This window comes from Acanthochromis polyacanthus, chromosome 22, assembly GCF_021347895.1.
Source record: "Acanthochromis polyacanthus isolate Apoly-LR-REF ecotype Palm Island chromosome 22, KAUST_Apoly_ChrSc, whole genome shotgun sequence".
Taxonomy (NCBI): Eukaryota; Metazoa; Chordata; class Actinopteri; family Pomacentridae; genus Acanthochromis; species Acanthochromis polyacanthus.
Window position 1 is genome coordinate 27677894 of NC_067134.1, and position 19541 is coordinate 27697434.

A 19541-nucleotide genomic window follows, 5' to 3' on the forward strand; every position below is an offset into this window, starting at 1 on the left:
AGAAACAAACTACAAAAGCCGGACTTAAAAAAGGATGAAACGACGAAAACAAGACAAAATATTTCTGAAACGAGAAACAAAACAACAAATAATGAAACAAGCGACAGCGATGAGACAAAAAAGTTGCAAAGTGACAAAAAAATTAACGCAAACAAGACAAGAAGTGACAAAAAATGGAACAAAACAACACAAAATGCACAATAAAACGCAAGCGAGACAAAAAGGAAAACACAAGATAAACAACAATTCAGACAAAAAAACAACAAAATGTTCGAAAAATGAGACACAAAATGACAAAACAACAACTTTATGATCAAAATGAGAAAAAGTCAGAAAAAAAGACAAAACAACCAAAAGACAACATATTACAAGAATGAAACACAAAATAACAAAACAAAGAGAAAATTTGACAAAAATTAAAGCGACAAAAAATGGAGAAAACAACACAAAAAATGACAAAAAAGAACAAAACCAAAAAAATAGACAAAGAACACAAGCGAGACAAAAAGGAAACACAAAACAAAAACGAGAAACAAAACGACAAATAATGAGACAAGTGACAGTGATTCGACAAAAAAGTTGCAAAGTGACAAAAAATTAACGCAAACAAGACAAGAAGTGACAGAAAGGAAACGCAAACAACAAAAACACGAGATAAACAACAAGTTAGACAAAAAACAACAACAAAATGTTTGAAAAAAAGAGACAAAATATGACAAAAGAACAATCTAGCATTTTACTTTCTGATCCAAACAACTTGTCATGGTCTAGAAATGATTTTAAATTTCTACTTTTACTAATTTAAAATCTGTCTTCTGTAAGTTTTGCTCTTTGAGGGCCGGATTGGACCCTCTGGAGGACCGGTTTTGGCCCGTGGGCCTCATGTTTGTCATCCCTGTTTTACAGAGAAACTACAATAAACTCTCTTATCTTTGGGGATAAATTAGCAGTTTCATCGACTATTAATTTGTCATGGAGGGTTCCTACAGTTCAGGGTTTTCTCCCACTCCTCAGCCCTCCACTTCCCACTGAGTTGAGTGGATTTCCCCCTGAGGCCAGCATTCGGGCTTTACACTCCTAATGACCCACAATAACTCAGCTGTGATTGATCAGCAGAATCCACTAATGACTTCCACCCGCTGCGCCCCGGCGTTCATCTTGGGAAGCTGCTCCACGACTGTATTCGGCATTGTGCTCCCTGATATCTCACAGATAAGTCGGTGCCGTTGGCCGGGCCCGGGTCGATATCTCACCGTGGTTGGCGGCAGTTTAGGAAACCGTACGTGACAAACGGCGTCCTGCGTTCGCACTTTATTCCGGGGCGACGAGGTCTGAGCGAGGACGGCTAGGGAAGACGTATGAGCGCGTGGTGTAATGTATTCATAGAGCAAAGGATGGAGAAATTGGTGTTGAGACATGATGAAGCGCCCGCTGAGGTGTCTTTGATAAATGATGATGAAGTTATGCTAATAGCGCCTGCAGCTGGATCGCCGGCGTGTAGCGTTCAATTAGCCCAGCGCTGATGTGCTCCAATAGCACTTGGACCGGGTGAGCAATGAATCCATCAACCGCTGAAATTTATATTAATTTAATGCCCGACGTTATGGTGAAAGCAAAGGCAATAGCTTTGTGCTTGGTACAAATCAAAACAAGACGCTAACGGACTGAAATCAGCACTTTGTGGACGGAACAGTGAGAACCAGAGACACAAAATCTGAATCCACGTGGATCTGAGTCAAATAGCTACTTTATTAAAAATACCACAGGGTTTTAGATACAGTCTATCCTTTTCTGTATTTTCATAAATAGAAAAGAGCGAAAGAAACAAATCATCCCACTTGCAAGAAAGTGATTTCAGGGGTGTCCAACATGAGGCCCACGGGGCCAGAACCGGTCCTCCAGAGGGTCCAATCCGGCCCACTTTGTAAAGGTTCAGAGAGAAGACATTAACTGCAGATTGTAAATATGTAAAATTATAAATGTAAAATAGTAAAATACGAGATGGCTCATTGTTCTGTTGTCATTTTGTGTCTCGTATTTTGTAATATTTTGTCTTTTTTTGTCTGACTTTTGTCGTGTGTCTCATGTTTTTGTGTTTCTTTTTTATCTCGCTTCTGTTTTTTTCTCATTTGTGTCTAATTTTTTGTCCGTTTTTGTGTTGTTTGTCCGTTTTTTTTGTCGCTTTGTAACTTATATGTCTAATTTTGTCTCCTTTTTTGTTTTGTTTCCTATCGTTTGTCTCCTTTTTTAGTCGTTTTGTGTCTCCTTTTTTGTCATATTTAGTTTTTTTTATCTGACTTTTGTCGTGTGTCTCATGTTTTTGTGTTTCCTTTTTATAACACCTCTGTTTTTTGTCTCATTTGTGTCATTTATCAATTTTTTTCTGGTTTTTGTTCTTTGTCCGTCTTTTATGTCTAATTTTGTCTCCTTTTTTTGTTTTGTTTCATGTCATTTGTCTCATTTTTAGTCGTTTTGTGTCTCATTTTTTGTAATATTTTGTCTTTTTTTGTCTGACTTTTGTCGTGTGTCTCATGTTTTTGTGTTTCCTTTTTATCTCGCTTGTGTTTTTTTGTCTCATTTATCTCATTTTTTGTCTGGTTTTGTTTGTCCGTTTTTTTGTCGCTTTGTAACTTCTTATTTTCGTCTTTTGTCTCATTTTTAGTCATTTTGTGTCTCATTTTTTTGTCATATTTAGTTTTTTTTTGTCTGACTTTTGTTATGTGTCTCATGTTTTTGTGTTTCCTTTTTATCTCGCTAATGTTTTTTGTCTCATTTGTCTGGTTTGTGTTGTTTGTCCGTTTTCTTTGTCGCTTTGTAACTTATATGTCTAATTTTGTCTCCTTTTTTGTTTTGTTTCGTATCGTTTGTCTCATTTGTAGTCGTTTTGTGTCTCATTTTTTGTAATATTTTGTCTTGTTTTGTCTGACTTTTGTCATGTGTCTCATGTTTTTGTGCTTCCTTTTTATAACACCTCTGTTTTTTGTCTCATTTATCTAATTTTTTGTCTGGTTTTTGTTGTTTGTCCGTCTTTTATGTCTAATTTTGTCTCCTTTTCTGTTTTGTTTCGTGTCATTTTTCTCACTTTTAGTCATTTTGTGTCTCATTTTTTTGTAATATTTTGTCTTTTTTTTGTCTGACTTTTGTCGTGTGTCTCATGTTTTTGTGTTTCCTTTTTATCTCGCTTGTGTTTTTTGTGTCATTTATCCAATTTTTCGTCTGGTTTTGTTGTTTGTCTGTTTTTTTGTCTAGTTTTGTCTAATTTTGTCTCCTTTTCTGTTTTGTTTCGTGTCATTTTTCTCACTTTTAGTCATTTTGTGTCTCATTTTTTGTAATATTTTGTCTTTTTTTGTCTGACTTTTGTCGTGTGTCTCATGTTTTTGTGTTTCCTTTTTATCTCGCTTCTGTTTTTTGTTTCATTTATCTCATTTTTTGTCGCTTTGTAACTTCTAATTTTCGTGTCATTTGTCTCATTTGTAGTCATTTTGTGTCTCATTTTTGTCACATTTTGTCTTTTTTTGTCTGACTTTTGTCGTGTGTCTCATGTTTTTGTGTTTCCTTTTATCTCGCTTATGTTTTTTTGTCTCATTTATCTAATTTTTTGTCTGGTTGTTGTTGTTTGTCCGTCTTTTTTGTCTAATTTTGTCTCCTTTTTTGTTTAGTTTTGTGTCTCGTTTTTGTCATATTTTGTCTCGTTTTGATTGAATATATGGAGAATGTGAGTTTTAGAGAAGAAAACGGTCTCTCTGTCAACAGTCTGCTCAGATTCATGGTGAATTCCCAGAAACTCCTCAATCCTGATCTGAGAAATGGAGGAAGCGGTTCAAAGGAGCCTCAGAGATAAAGACTGTTCCTCATCGTCACATTCAGCCCCCTTCACTAAATATTCCACAGAGAGGCTGTGCAGGAATCACCCATGCATTCACATTTCCTGTTTGTGTTTTACAGTACAACTTGTGTGGAGAAGAAGTGATTAGACGCCGCTTTGAAGCCCGATTTAGTTTTCTCTCCCCGTAGCAGAAAACAAACCGCTCTAAAAAACACTCATCATCCAGCAGATCCTGATGGCTTTCCATCCTCCTGGACAAATCTCCTGTATTTCAATTAGGTTCCTACCACTAATTCTATCTTCATCTTAAAGCTCTCCTCATTGATGGGTTTAGAAAGTGGAATTTTAGCGCGATGAGAGCTCAGAACGTTATAATACGGCTGCAAACACAATGCGTCTGGCTTCAGAGCCGCTGCAATTAAAAATTACATCACATTAAAACACTCTTCAAGGCTAGAAAATGCAAATTATATGCAGATTAGTAATACGATTCATGTATTAATTTGGCATGCTGAGCGGTGATTAGGTGAGGGGGAGTAAGCAGCAGTCACTGAGGATCAGCAGAGACTACAAACAGCACGGAGACGGGAAGAGAAAGCCGACCGCTTCCTTCATTTACGCAGCAGAAGAGCTGACCTTTCCAAACGGTCCCAGCCTGTGGCGCTGTGGGAGCACACGCATGCAGGGGATTTGAACTTTAGCCTGCATGGAGCGGCTGACATATGTATCCTACCCGTTTACGTCTCTGCAGGCTGCTGCAGACCTGATGTGGCGCTGAAGAGGACACTGAAGAGCAAGCAGAATGACGGCCGCTCTGGACGTCTTATTTAAACAGCCATCGTCCAGATTTTGTCTCAGCGTGAAGCTCAAGCTGCAAGATCGAGCGGTTAAAATGTTTGATTGCTGTTGGATGGAACAGCAAAATATCTGAGTGTGCCCCTTTAATCCTGAAACCGTGTTCAGATTGACATAAATGCTGCTATTGAGCCGATGGAATCAGTTCTGTAATGGGGAAATGATGACTTTTTTTAGACATAAATCCTCGGAAACAAACTGTGCAAGACGTTTGAGAGGCTGTTGTTTGCTTAACACGCTGCAGAATTGCTGTATGGGAAATGTAGGACGCAGTGTTATGATCGTACTAAAGCAGGGGTGTCCAACATGAGGCCCGTGGTCCAAAAGTGGTCCTCCAGAGGGTCCAATCCGGCCCTCAAAGAGAAAAAATTACAGAGAAGACGTTAACTGCAGATTGTAAATTAGTAAAAGTATAAATTTAAAATAATTTCTCGACCATGACAGGTTGTTTAGATCATGAAGTAAAATATTAGATTGTTCTTTTGTCATTTTGTGTCTCATTTTGTTGTTTTTGTCCTTATTTTTGTCTGACTTGTCATTTGTCTCGCGTTTTTGTTGTTTTGTGGGGGTTTTTGTCTCGCTTGTGTCGTTTGTCTCATTTTTTGGTTGCTTTGACTGTTTACTTTTTGTCTCTTTTTTGTTTTGTGTCTCATTTTTGTCATTTTGTGTCTCATTTTTGTATTATTTTCCTTTTTGTCTGACTTTTGACATTTCTCTCGTGTTCTTGTCGTTTTGTGTTTCATTTTTGATCTCATTTGTGTTTTTTGGCCATTTTTTGTCATTTTGTTCCTTTTTTGTCATTTTTTTTGTTGACACTGAGGCATAATATTGTTGAAATTGAACTTAATTTTCGTCACAAATTTTAGTGTGTGTTCACAATTGTAAAAAGATCATTCCTTAAACAAAACAAAGGAAAAATGAGGAGTTATGGTTATTTCTAGGTCATTAAGCTGTGATTTTACTGGTCACTGGAGATCAGATTGGGCTGAATGTGGAACCTGAACTAAGATGAGTTTGAAGCCTGTGTAATCAGGTCTGAGAGTCACTGGGTTCTGTTCTGCTTTGACTTGATAGACGACTGAGTACTAATTCTGGAGAAGTCAGGACTCCATTGAAGAATTTTCCTGACGTTTTTGGTCCTTCAATTCGTAAGTCGTCCATCAGTCGTGACTTGTATTCATTTTTTATCCTGACGGTGCTCAGCTGTGCTATCAGCTCCATTCCAAACGTGCATCATGACGGAATCACAAAGTGGAGGCATGTTTGGAGAGTCCCATCTTCGAGTTTTAAGGAAAGTAGCCTGGAGCCCTCCCAAACTTTAATGGGTTCTTCCTGTGCCCATGCTTTGCCAAGTTTCATTCAGTTGGGTCGTTTTAGCGCCAAATAGACAAACAGAAAGCCCCGATCACACCTCCGCCAACAGCCGAGCAGCTCTATAAACTGACAGTAAGTAAAAAGATGGGATATCTTAGTAAGCTGTCAAAAAATAGTGACCATCAGCATACAGTAAAGCTCCAAAATCCCAGAGAGAGCTGCAGAAAAACGACCCAAACCTGGCGGATAAATCATTTTCAAAGAAGCAACATCCAACTAGCCTAGCCGCGCTAGACAACCCACTTCAACGAATTTAATTCTCTGCCAGGGTGGGTCTAGTTACCCTCCATAAGGCTCGAGGCTGGATTCTCCTAAAACTGGCCGGACCAATCACCATGAAGTGTAGAGTCAGAAGGCGGGCGTAACTAAGTGACGACAGAGGCGTGACGATTCTGACAGAAACAACCGGCGCACAATAAACAGTTATCTTTGGACTCGGCTTTGGCCACAGCCCTTAAAGATTTGAAGCTAAAATTCAACTTGAAAGATAAACAAAGGACGGCACTGAAGTGTTTCATTGAGAAGAAAGACGTATTTGGACTTATGCCGACGGGATATGGCAAATCCTTAATATACCAGTTGGCTCCGCTGGTTGGGAAGCTAATGGGACTTAGCCACAATCCGCCGGTGCTCTCGGAACTACGTCAGCCTATTCGTTGCGTTGATTGGTTGTATACCTACCCAATTGCTGCAGAGGGATTTGATGGACAACCTTTTAGCCCGCCTCCCTCCCTGTCGAGCTTCCCTGGACCCTTGTGCCATCAGAAACATGGGTGTAGCATGGCTAGGCTAACATCCATACGTGAACACGGACAGAAACGACCCAAACTGCCCTGAGCTTTACAGGACTGAAAACACGGAGCAGAAAAGAGCAGAAAAATAACAACAAACAATAAGACGATAAGAAGAGTGGTCAAGGAAACGAGTGCAGATCAACGGAAAGCCTTATTTTCACTCAGAACTGTTTCCTCCTGTGCTGATTGGTTGGAGCTGACTGGCAGTAAAACTACACAATGATACCCAACTCTGGTCCAAATTCCACCAGATCCCACTCACGTCCTGGCTCGGGTCTTGCATCCTCTGAACTGAATGGAGCTGTGGAAACGTCTCCTGCATCGTGATCGGGTTCAGATTAAGATTAAAATGAAGCTCACGAAACAAAAGCGTGGTTTGTGCAGAGGTTGGATGTCACTCGACAGCAGACTCAGTGTAATGAAGGAGAATCTAAAGAGGAGAAACGCACTTTACATCTGTTTAATTCTCTGGCTGCTCACATATGCTGCACTTTATTACAGCCGAATCCCAATAAAGTTGTTTTCATTTCCATATTTTTCCGTTTCTGTTGTCGGGGAACAGAACCAGCAGGAAACAGTGACTGAAATGTGGCTCATTAAGACGACACGTTACGCAGCAGACATCCTCAAGGTCCCGCTCTGCATTGGAAAAACTGTGATTCCATTTCTGCAATGTAGTCTGTCAAACACAGAAGCTGAAGGCAGCGACTCGCCTTGGATTCAGTCGTGTTTTCATTAAATCAGAAGCTAAAAGGAATGTCAGAGAGAACGGCACGACGAGGAGAAAATGAGTCGGTGCTTTTTCACTTTAAGGAGCTTGATAGAACATTGGATTTCTTTTGTTGAGCTACTGACTGGAATAATAAGCCCTGTTTTTAATTTATTTTTATCCAATTGGAGTTTCTGTTTAACAGTTTGGCACTTTAACGTGTAAATCTTTGGTACTGCGCTACAGAAAACGAGGACATGCGGTCTGTCAATACGCCGTTTCATGTCTGCTTTTGTAAATTAGCTAAACAATAATAAAATGATTGTGTTCTTTCTATTACGTTGAAATAACTTAGAAATTGTTCAAAATACCTTCATCCATTTTTTTGAAAATGAGTCCAGAATGACTTGAAAATTATCTCAAAGATGCAAAAAAGATCCAAAATGATGAGAAAAGCTCCACGCTGATACAAAACTTGTTGAAAATGACTCAAAAATTGTCCAGGCCAACATATAATTAAGAGCCTTTTGAAGCCCATGGAATATATCCTGCATTTTATGTTCATTATGATCATGTCTTTACAAATTCTGTCATTATTTACAATGGGGGGAAAAATCATTTATTCATAAAAAATGACTGGATATCACTAAAATATAAACTAAATAACCGTCTAAAATTAATAACAACCAGCTTCTGATTAGCTAGACAATAATAAAATGAGATTATTCAACAGTTGTTTTGATTCTGTTCTTTTTATTTAGGTGAGGTGACTCAAAATTTGTCCAAAATGACTCGAAAGTTGTTCAGAATACCTTGAAAATGATCCATTATTTTGGAAAATTTGTCCAAAATGACATGAAATTTGTCCTAAATGACTTGAAAATGATCCCAAAGACGCAAAAATGATCCAAAGTGACGAGAAAAGCTCCAAGCTGCCATAAAACCTGTTGAAAATGACAAGAAAATTGTCCAAACTGACTCAAAAATTGACCAGGTTAATATATAATAGAGTGACTTTTCAGACCATCACCCTAACTCTGCTGCAGGATGAGCTTTCCCAGCTGCCTGGTTTTACCTGGAGGTGTTTCACTGACTTTGTGTCTGATTGGTAAACCAACAGCTGCACCTGAAGCCGTCAGTCTGTCGAGCTAAATTTGACCTGACACAGTCGGAACAACTGGGAGCTCGACACTCTAAAGACAGTGGAGATGATTTACACGCCTAAAAGTTTGGAATCATTCAGACAGTTTCCTGTTTTCCAGTAAAACTCCCACTTTTATCCATGTGCTAACATAACAGCACAAGGGTTTTCTAATCGTCAATGAACTTTTCAACTAGGGCTGGACCCGAATATTCGTTCGCTACAGCGGTATCCGGATATTAATTTTGGTATCCGAATATTTGCCCAACCCCCGGTCGGCCATTACCGGGCGGAAAGAATGTGCGGTGTAACTGTCTTCCCTTCAGCCCATATCGGCTCATCTCGTCGTGTGATCACATAAACATATACACATATGTCTATGTGATCACCCCCTCCTCCCCCCAGACGAAAATATTCGGAGCTCGTTTCTTTGCCTTCGGCCCACTTTGGCTCCTCCCGTCGTGTTCGGCTCATCTCGGCTCCTCCATTCGTGTTTCTTACCACCACCCGAATGGCCGGGTGGCTGCCGACTCTGACGTCACGCTTCACTTCGTTGCATAAACACAAGACAAGATGCTGAAGACCTCCGCTGTTTGGGAATTCTTCAGTTTAACTGAAGACAAAACGAAGGCAAAATTTGGACCTGAGACCAGACGAACGGATCCGAATATTCGGGCCGTCTCCGCCACAAGCCCCGCCCCCGCCACCCCGTCGGACGTTACGGGGCGGAACGATTATTTGGATATTCGTCTTTAATAGGGCCCGAATATTCGGAGGCCAGAAACCACTATTCGGGCCAGCCCTACTTTCAACACCATTAGCTAACACAACGACTACGTTTATATGCCATTAATATCCGGGTTAAGCTCAATATTCTGGTTTCTGAAACATTTGGAATAACCCATTTACATGCCTAAACAGACAGAGTTACTCCTGTTTACATGATCAGCGTATCATTTGGGATATTCCCATCCAAACCGGGACGCACAGACAACGTCATGATGCACACATTATATTCATGTCTTTCACAATGCTAATAAAGGGGTCCGTTTCCTCCTCGCTCCAAAAGTGTGATGCTGTGCTGCCGCTGTGTGGGTTTCGCCATGTCTGTTTACCTCTCCTTGTGTATTTCCGGTGGGTCGCGCGCCAGACGCGGCATACAAGTAGTTGCCGTACTCAAAAGACCAAGATTCCTTTCAGATGAAACATGCGCAGAACGCAAACTAATGTTTCTTTCTACGGGGATGTTCCGATGCGCGTTTATATTATGAGATATTCGGGTTAGAAAAGGAGTAACCCAGGGGTCTTATTCAGGTTTTTAAAAAACCGGGATATGAGCATATTTGGGTTTTTGCAGGTGTTTACATGGCCGTACGCAACCGGGTTATTGCTAATATTCCGGTTATGAAAGGGTTATTGACTGCATGGTTGCTGGAAATGTTCCTCTGTACCCCTATGAGATATTCCATGAAACATTTACAGCTACAATAGTCATTTACCACATTAACAACGTCTGGACTGGATTTATCATTCATTTAATGTGATCTTCATTGAAAAAACCTGCTTTTGTATTGTAGTGTCTGCACAGTAAAAGTTGAGCTGTGATGGTAGCATTTTTCAACCATGGACAAAACCGTTCTTTGGAGACATTTATGGACCTGAAGCCTCTGGGTGGACATAAAACAATCCATTCTAAGCTGGAGGTTTTTGCTAATTTAGTTTCATGACACCGGTGGCCCCTGAACACCGCTGTGCTCATCCTGCATTACAGAGAGGTGGATTTAGCTAGCGTTAGCCGGCTCTGATCCACGGGTCCGGTGGGATTCAGGGAGTACAGCGGGGAGGGAGCAAATCACAGCCGAGACAAAGCGACCGTTACCGTCACCCCCGAGCCGGGTAGTAGCCTGTGTGGGTGCTGGAACAGCGCTGATATTATAAACTGTTTTAGTGTCCGCCCACACGATGCTGCGACGACCAAATTACAGCACAGACATGATGATCAGAACTGGACACCAGCTGGGTTATGGAAGCGTGAAGTCTGTGTTCAGCCCAGTTTGATCTCCAGTGACCAGTAAAATCACAGCAGAACTCCACATTTTTCCTTTGTTTTAGTGCAAAAAAGTACATTCTGAAAGGATTCACATTTAATGATCTTTTTACAAAACATCATGAACAACCTGAACTTTAAGGAAAGTAAATTAAATTTCAGCAGTATTATGCTTCAGTTTATCGTTTCCACATTACAACTTGTGTCTAAAAGGCACAAAACATTTAGTCCCAGCTATCTGGAACTGAATGATAAAGTATTTTACTTTAAAAAGGACAAAAAAATAAGACAAAATATTACAAAAGTGAGACCCAAATGACAAAAGCGACGAACAAAATGACAAAAAATGAGACAAATAACACAAAACAAAACAAAAAGAGACAAAAGTTACAAAGCGACAAAAAATGGACAAAAGAGTGATACAAAAAGACAAAAAAATACACAAAACAATGAGTCAAGCAAAACACAAAATGACAAATATGAGATTAAAACACAAATCAGGCAGAAAAAGAAACACAAAACAACAGAACAAAAACAAGACAAAATATTACAAAAGCGTGACACAAAATGACAAAAACGATGAATAACGCAAAACACAAAATGACAAAAACAAGAGACAAAATGACAAAGCATGAGACAAAACTCAAACAAAAAAGAAAAAACAACAAATACATGACAAAATATTTGAAAAATGAGACACAAAATGACAAAAATGAGACAAACGACGTGAAACATAAAAGATACAAAAAAATTGACAAATATGAGGAAAAAAAACACAAATCAGACAAAAACAAGACAAAATATTACAAAAGCGTGACACAAAATGACAAAAACGATGAATAACGCAAAACACAAAATGACAAAACGAGACAAAATGACAACGCATGAGACAAAACGCAAACAAAAAAGAAAAAACAACAAATATACAACAAAATATTTGAAAAATGAGACACAAAATGACAAAAATGAGACAAATGACGTGAAACAAAACAAAAAAGATACAAAAACATTGACAAATGTTACAAAAGCAGCGAAAAATGGACAAACGAGACAAAAAAATGACAGAGTGAAACAAAAAGACAAAAACCTCACAACAATGAATCAAGCAAAACACAAAATGACAAATATGAGAAAAAAAAACACAAATCAGACAAAAACAAGACAAAATATTAAAAAAAATCAGGCACAAAATGACAAAAGGACAACGAACAGTCGAGTATTTTACTTTATGATCAAAACAACTCGTCATGTTTTGTCCTGTTTTTGTTGTTTGTTTTTTTTTGTCTGACTTTTGTCGTTTCTCACGTTTTTCCTGTTCTGTGTTCCCTTTTTGTCCTGTTTGTGTTTTTGTCATACTTTGATCATTTTGTGTTTCGCTTTATTCGTTCTTTTCGTCTCGTTTCGTGTCTTTTTGGTGTCGCTGTTGCAGCCGATCAGCGTCGTTTTATCAAACATCAGAGGCGTTTTTAGAAAAGACGAGGAAGGCTGCAGAGCGAAACTTTAGCCTGTGGTTGTGATGAATGTGCACGTTCCATCCTTATTCCTTCCAGTTCATTAGTGAGGCGTTCGCTCTCATAAAGCTGAATATCACCTCTTCCTGTTTGGTAGAAGTGACCGGTTTCCTTCAGGCTGCTTTGACCGTCTCTGCTATCTCACCCAGCAGCTTAAACAAATCAAAAGCGCTCTTTAGGAATACCAATGAGATCAATCAATGAGTGTGCTCTTAATTTACCGTAGGCGTGTGGAGGCGATCTCCTGCTCTTTGCTGCTGCAGTGTTTCACCTGATTCCATCTGTGGTTCAGACACTAGGGCTGTGTCTGAAATGGCATACTAACGTACTACTCATGCTAAGTGTGACGTCAAAATAAGTATGTAGTGTGTTCACATTAGATAGTATGAAAAGACTGAGTACGCGAGAAATACCCGGATGTATACTATATCCGGAAAATTTTTAAGTATGCGCGGTGACCACACTAGTCATACTCAACCGCCACATAATGCTTTGCGAGCTACCCACCGAAATGCAAGCCTGCGCGGGATCTGTGGCCGGACCGGGGCGATTTTATTTTATTTGATGTGGTTAAGTAGTCATCCTAATCACCCCACAGACTTGAGAAATAGGCGTTTTCTGACCAACGTTTTAAATTTGTCAGAAGCCTCACAACGTGCTACTGAATGCTAGCAGCTAGTTGCAGCAGCTCGCTTTGCATACAGAACAAGTAGCAGCTACCTCCAGTAGCCTGCAGCTACAGTTGAAACGATTCGCATAATCTGGCTAATAACTGCATGAGGAGTGCCGGCTTGAAATTGCCACATTAATTATGCGACTGTTTGTCAGCGTAAAATCGACCTGAAGCCGACATTCAGCCGAGATATTTGATAGCCGTACTTCCGGTTTTTGTCGTCGGAGGTTTGAAATGCATTATGGGAAACGTAGTAGTATACTACAGTGTGAACGGTCGGCATTCTAGTCATACTTATAGTACGTAGTATACAGTATATACTCATTGAGAATGTAGTATGTAGTACGTCAGTATGCCATTTCGGACACAGCCTATCACTTCCTGTTTGCAAGGTTAATGTCTGCTGGAGCTCGGTGTTGATCCGGCCTTCCAACCTGGCGTAGCACAGCGCCGTTAAGAGCAGCGTTGGACTGTTTTTTTGGTGAGCGCTAATGCAGATCCACTTGAAGCAGAGAGCTGCTTTCTTTGCCAGTCAGAGCATCTCTTGACAAATGAAGTTTCATGTGAAGTGAAGGTCGCGAGCTGTTTTTGTTTTGAAGCCGGTGGAGTGAATCCCCCCTCTCTGTGTCGCTTCGCTGCTAATTTAAAAGTTTTTGGCTGACACATCCTTGTGAGGAGTCCATCAGCGGCTGTCTGCAAGTTTGAGTGCCTCTGCTTTGTTGGAACATCACATTTCTGCTCTCGCTCGTGCACAGATTAGCCGACATGAGCGCGGGCGTTTGCTTTCACGCTCGTACTGGAGGCCTGAAGGCAGCAGGAGGCTTCCTCTGCTCCTTCACCTCCTGCCCACACACCTCTACAGCAAACGCTTTTCAACCTGACAGTCCAACATGTGTGTCTAATTCACGCGGTGATTAGCCAGGTGAGTGGAGGTGATAAAAAGGGCGGTTTTTGAATGCACAAATGAGCGACACAGTGAAAGCCTTAGAGGGAAATGAGTGCAGTTATCCCCATATTTTACACCGCAAAAACTCTAAATCCTACCAAATCTGTTTGTCTTATTTTTAGTCTAAATGTCTCATCCTGCTTGATTTAAGATAAATTCACTGAACAAGACACATTTCAGCAGACGGAGGGGCTTGTTTTAAGACTAAGCATCTTAAATATCTTGTTAAGTCAAACAATCTGGAAATGATCTTGTTTTGAGTTGAATTTTACGAGAAAACTCAAAATAACTTTAATCTTCGTGTCGTCCTGCAGGTCAAATGGACCCGTTTTAAAGTTTGAAAATGTGGGGAAAAAATATATATTTTCACAATTAAACTTCTGATGTCCACATTTTCAACATTTTTAGGAAATCTTTGAACATTTTTGGTGGAAATAAAAAGAAATGTTAAAAATGTTTCTTAAGAACATTCACATAAAAATCAACCAAAATCCAGCGAATTTCGGTGGATTTTGATTGATTTTTTTATGTGAATGTTCTTAAAGAAAATATTAGAAGTTTTACTGATATATATGGAATCATTTTAGATATTTTTAAAACAATTTTGGAAGATTTTTACTAATTTTTTCATAATATTTACAAGAATTTTCTTGCCAAATTTGATGGATTTTTTAAAATAAAACTTTCAAGGAATTACTGGAATTTTCTTCCTGAAGATTTTGCAAATTTTCAGAAATTTGGGGATTTTTTTTGCTGAATTTTTGGATTTTTTTCAGACAAGGAAACAATGTTTTTTGGTGCCTGTAAATGAGGACAACAGGAGGGTTAAAGAATCTCAATTTAGGAGGTTACATGAAAGCAAAAATCTATTTTATTTTTTTAGCACGTCTGGCTTATTTTAAGACACCTAAGCTTGACTATCCTGGTAAAATAGAGCTTAAGATAATTTTTCCAGCTCATTTTAAGATCTCAAGATTCTACATATCAGATCTTATTTCAATAAATCTTACCAAGCCATTTTTCACTTGTTCTATTGGCAGATTTTTTCAAAGTAAAAGTTCCTTGAAATGATTTTTTTCTGATTTGAGAGGGGTATTTTTTCCAGCGTAGTGATGACTCGGTTCTCACTCCGTCTCTCACAGGAGACCTGCAGGCCTTAAAATGACCTTTAAATGACGTTCAGTGAGTAATTATAAAACAAAGACTATTTCTACTGCTTTCCAGAGCAGCTTGTAAGTGTCACTTTCAGGCTTTTAATGTTTTTAATCAACTTAGAGGAATGAATCATTTCTCCTTGGTTCATTCATTCTATCCTTTTGTCTGTCACTGCCTTGGTTTGCATTCAAGGTCATTGATTAATACCTTAAACACTCATTTCTGTCTGTGAAGTTCGTAGTTTGTTCTGGAATGTGTTCTCTTTTTGATATAGATTTATTTTCCTTTGTTTGAGTGCAAAAATGTTCTCATTTAAGGAATTATCTTTATACAAACATTAAGAACAACCTGAAATTTCTTAAGAAAAATAAGTTCAGTTTCAACAACATTCATCCTCAGTTTATCATTTCCACATTACGACTTCCAGATCACAGAGTGTCTACAAAGGAACACAACATTTAGTCACAGGAACTGAATGATTTTACTTCATGATCAAAATGACAAAAGTCAGACGAAAAAGGACAAAAATAAGACAAAACGGTACAAAAATGAGACACAAAATGACAAAAAAGACACAAAGCAACAGAAGCGAGAAACAAAATGACAAAAAATGGGACAAACGGCACAAAACAAAACAAAAAAGAGACAAAAATTAGACGAAAAAGTGACAAAGCGACAAAACAACGGACAAAAACGAGACAAGGAATGACACAAACTAGACAATATATGACAAAATCGAGAAACAAAATGACAAAAAGTGGGACAAACGGCACAAAACAAAACAAAAAAGAGACGAAAATTAGACGAAAAAGTGACAAAGCGACAAAACAACGGACAAAAACGAGACAAGGAATGACACAAACTAGACAATATATGACAAAATCGAGAAACAAAATGACAAAAAGTGGAACAAACGGCACAAAACAAAACAAAAAAGAGACGAAAATTAGACGAAAAAGTGACAAAGCGACAAAACAACGGACAAAAACGAGACAAGGAATGACACAAACTAGACAATATATGACAAAATCGAGAAACAAAATGACAAAAAGTGGGACAAACGGCACAAAACAAAACAAAAAAGAGACGAAAATTAGACGAAAAAGTGACAAAGCGACAAAACAACGGACAAAAACGAGACAAGGAATGACACAAACTAGACAATATATGACAAAATCGAGAAACAAAATGACAAAAAAATAGACGAACAACACAAGCGAGACAAAAAAGGAAACACAAAACGACAAAAACAAGAAACAAAAGTACAAAAACACGAGACAAACGACAAAAATCAGACAACAAAAACGAGACAAGGAATCACACAAATCGACAAATCGAGAAACAAAATGACAAAAAATAGACGAACAACACAAGCGAGACAAAAAGGAAACACAAAACGATGAAAACAAGAAACAAAAGTACGAAAACACGAGACAAACTGTAAAAGTCAGACAACGAAACAACAAAAACGAGACAAAAAACGACAAAAGAACAATCTACTATGTTACTTTCTGATCAGAACAACTTGTCATGGTCTAGAAATGATTTTAAATTTATAGTTTTACTAATTTACAATCTGCAGTTAATGTCTTCTCTGTAATTTTTCCACCTTTGAGGGCCGGATTGGACCCTCTGGAGGACCACTTTTGGACCACGGGCCTCATGGTGGACACCCCTGCTCCAGCTGTCATGTTGGATTCATTCAGGATTTAAACCAGAAATAATGAAACAGAAAGCCTCACCCTGCAGGGGGTTGGCTCATTGGGTTTGTTGCGTAGAAAATCCTGGAAGTCTGAATCCATTTTTTTTATTATTTTTAGACCGTCAGTTTGTAGGTGGAAATGCTCAGCCGTTGCATCGACTGGTTGTTTTGCTTCTAGTAGAAAACACCACCATTCTGTAAACCTGACATCTTACATATCCACCAGGTTGTGCTGAAAAGCCAAAAGATAGTTGCTCGTTTGCACTTTGTGGTCGTGAATTTATTACTTTATGTGCATAAACAGCATCCAGAGGGGTGAAACGTCATAGGAAGCATATATCCTGATTTGCTCCTCAGAAGCATGAAGCCACACTGGAAAAAATGCCGCTCTCAAAACAAGGAAAAAAACTTATTTCAAAGAACTTTTATCTTGAAATTAGTGAAAAAATCTGCCAGTAGAACAAGTGAAAAATGTCTTGGTAAGATTTCTTGAAATAAGATGTGATATTTAGAATATTGAGATGTTATAATTAGCTGGGAAGTTTTATTTTAAGCTCAGGATTGTCAAGCTTAGGTGTCTTAACCCTCCTGTTGTCCTCATTTACAAGCACCAGAAAATATTGTTTCCTTGTCTGAAAAAAATTTAAAAATCTGCAAAAAATTCCCCAAATTATTTTTTAAAAAAAAAAAAAGCAAAATCTTCATTAAGAAAAATCCTTAAAGGTTTCCCTTAAAAAAATTATTTTAAAAAAATCCCCCAATTCGGCAAGAATAAAAATGTAAAAAATAAAAAAAACTATGAAAATTGTACATATTTAATATTTAATATAAATGAATAAAAATGTTAAAAAAAATCCTAAAAAATTTAAAGTGATTCCATATATATCTGTAAAACTTCTAATATTTTCTTTAAGAACATTCACATAAAAATCAACCAAAATCCAGCGAAATTTGCTGGATTTTGGTTGATTTTCTTTGGGTATGTTCTAAAAGAAACGTTTTTTTTTTACATTTCTTTTTTTCCATCAAAAAATGTTCAAAAATTTTCCCAAAAATGTTGAAAATGTGGGACTTTTCACTGTGAAAATTATTATTTTTTCCACATTTTTAAACTTTAAAATGGGCCAATTTGACCCACAGGATGACAAGATCATTTCCAGACTGTTTGACTTAACGAGATATTTAAGATGCATTGTCTTAAAATGAGTCCCTCCTTCTGCTGGAATGTCTCTTGTTCAGTGAATTTATCTTAAATCCAGTGGGATGAGACATTTAGACTAAAAATAAGACAAACAGACTTGGTAGGATTGGGAGTTTTTGCAGTGTATAAAGCTGGTCTGATGGTCTCTCCAACACTCTGCTGGTGCCTCAACAGCTTCTTGTCAGACTGCCATTAAATTGCTTATTGATCGTCCTCGTCCCTCAGGGGTCGTTCCCATCGATTTAGCCGATCACCTGACCTTTCCTCAACACCGCTGTCAAGTCGGATTTCCCTCTGAACAAACACGTCCTCCCTCCACCGCTGGCTGGATGTTTGCTACCGATGGATGAACCCAAATGCCTTCAGTGACTTCTGCAACGTCTTCAATACTCCAATGTCCCAAAGTAAGAAGCCCGTTTGGTCCTGGAGACGTAACGACCTTTCTGTAGGAGCTTCCCGGGGGACAGAAGATCGACAGCGTGTTGTTTGTGGATTTGAATGAAGCTTTCAGCCTCCAGGGGCCGCTCACTTTGCTTCTGAATGTTGAAGATGAAATAGAAAAACAACAGGCCTGGCAGCGGTTTATGCACACTGGAGGAGGAAGTAATGTTTGATGTTGAGCATTTATGACAGGGGTGTCCACCATGAGGCCTGTGGTCCAAAAGTGGTCCTCCAGAGGGTCCAACATGAGGCCTGTGGTCCAAAAGTGGTCCTCCAGAGGGTCCAACATGAGGCCTGTGGTCCAAAAGGGGTCCTCCAGAGTGTCCAACATGAGGCCCGTGGTCCAAAAGTGGTCCTCCAGAGGGTCCAACATGAGGCCCGTGGTCCAAAAGCGGTCCTCCAGAGGGTCCAACATGAGGCCCGTGGTCCAAAAGTGGTCCTCCAGAGGGTCCAACATGAGGCCTGTGGTCCAAAAGGGGTCCTCCAGAGTGTCCAACATGAGGCCCGTGGTCCAAAAGCGGTCCTCCAGAGGGTCCAACATGAGGCCCGTGGACCAAAAGTGGTCCTCCAGAGGGTCCAACATGAGGCCTGTGGGCCAAAAGCGGTCCTCCAGAGGGTCCAACATGAGGCCTGTGGTCCAAAAGTGGTCCTCCAGAGTGTCCAACATGAGGCCCGTGGTCCAAAAGCGGTCCTCCAGAGGGTCCAACATGAGGCCCGTGGTCCAAAAGCGGTCCTCCAGAGGGTCCAACATGAGGCCTGTGGTCCAAAAGCGGTCCTCCAGAGGGTCCAACATGAGGCCCGTGGTCCAAAAGTGGTCCTCCAGAGGGTCCAACATGAGGCCCGTGGACCAAAAGTGGTCCTCCAGAGGGTCCAACATGAGGCCTGTGGGCCAAAAGTGGTCCTCCAGAGGGTCCAACATGAGGCCTGTGGTCCAAAAGTGGTCCTCCAGAGGGTCCAATCCGGCCCTCAAAGTGTAAAAATTCCAGAGAAGACATTAACTGCAGATTGTAAATTAGTAAAACTATAAATTTAAAATCATTTCTAGACCATGACAAGTTGTTTGGATCATAAAGTAAAATACTAGATTGTTCTTTTGTCATTTGTGTCTCATTTTTGTAATATTTTGTCTCTTTTTGTTGTTTTTTTGTCCGACTTTTATCATTTTC

The 19541-nt window shown here is 39.4% G+C and overlaps 1 protein-coding gene and 1 long non-coding RNA gene across 2 annotated transcripts in view; one reads left to right on the forward strand and one right to left on the reverse strand.

The window, feature by feature from the left end:
- The window catches only part of LOC127532183 (uncharacterized), an 809822-nt gene that overhangs the window by 719780 nt on the left and 70501 nt on the right, over positions 1 to 19541 (reverse strand). The window lies entirely within an intron of this gene.
- The window catches only part of LOC127532167 (uncharacterized), a 29498-nt gene continuing 27997 nt past the window's right edge, over positions 18041 to 19541 (forward strand). The window contains exon 1 of the mRNA XM_051943380.1: positions 18041 to 19430. Within this exon, the coding sequence (XP_051799340.1) occupies positions 18561 to 19352 (792 nt within the window). The 5' untranslated portion in view covers positions 18041 to 18560 and the 3' untranslated portion in view covers positions 19353 to 19430. The remainder of the gene's footprint in view (positions 19431 to 19541) is intronic.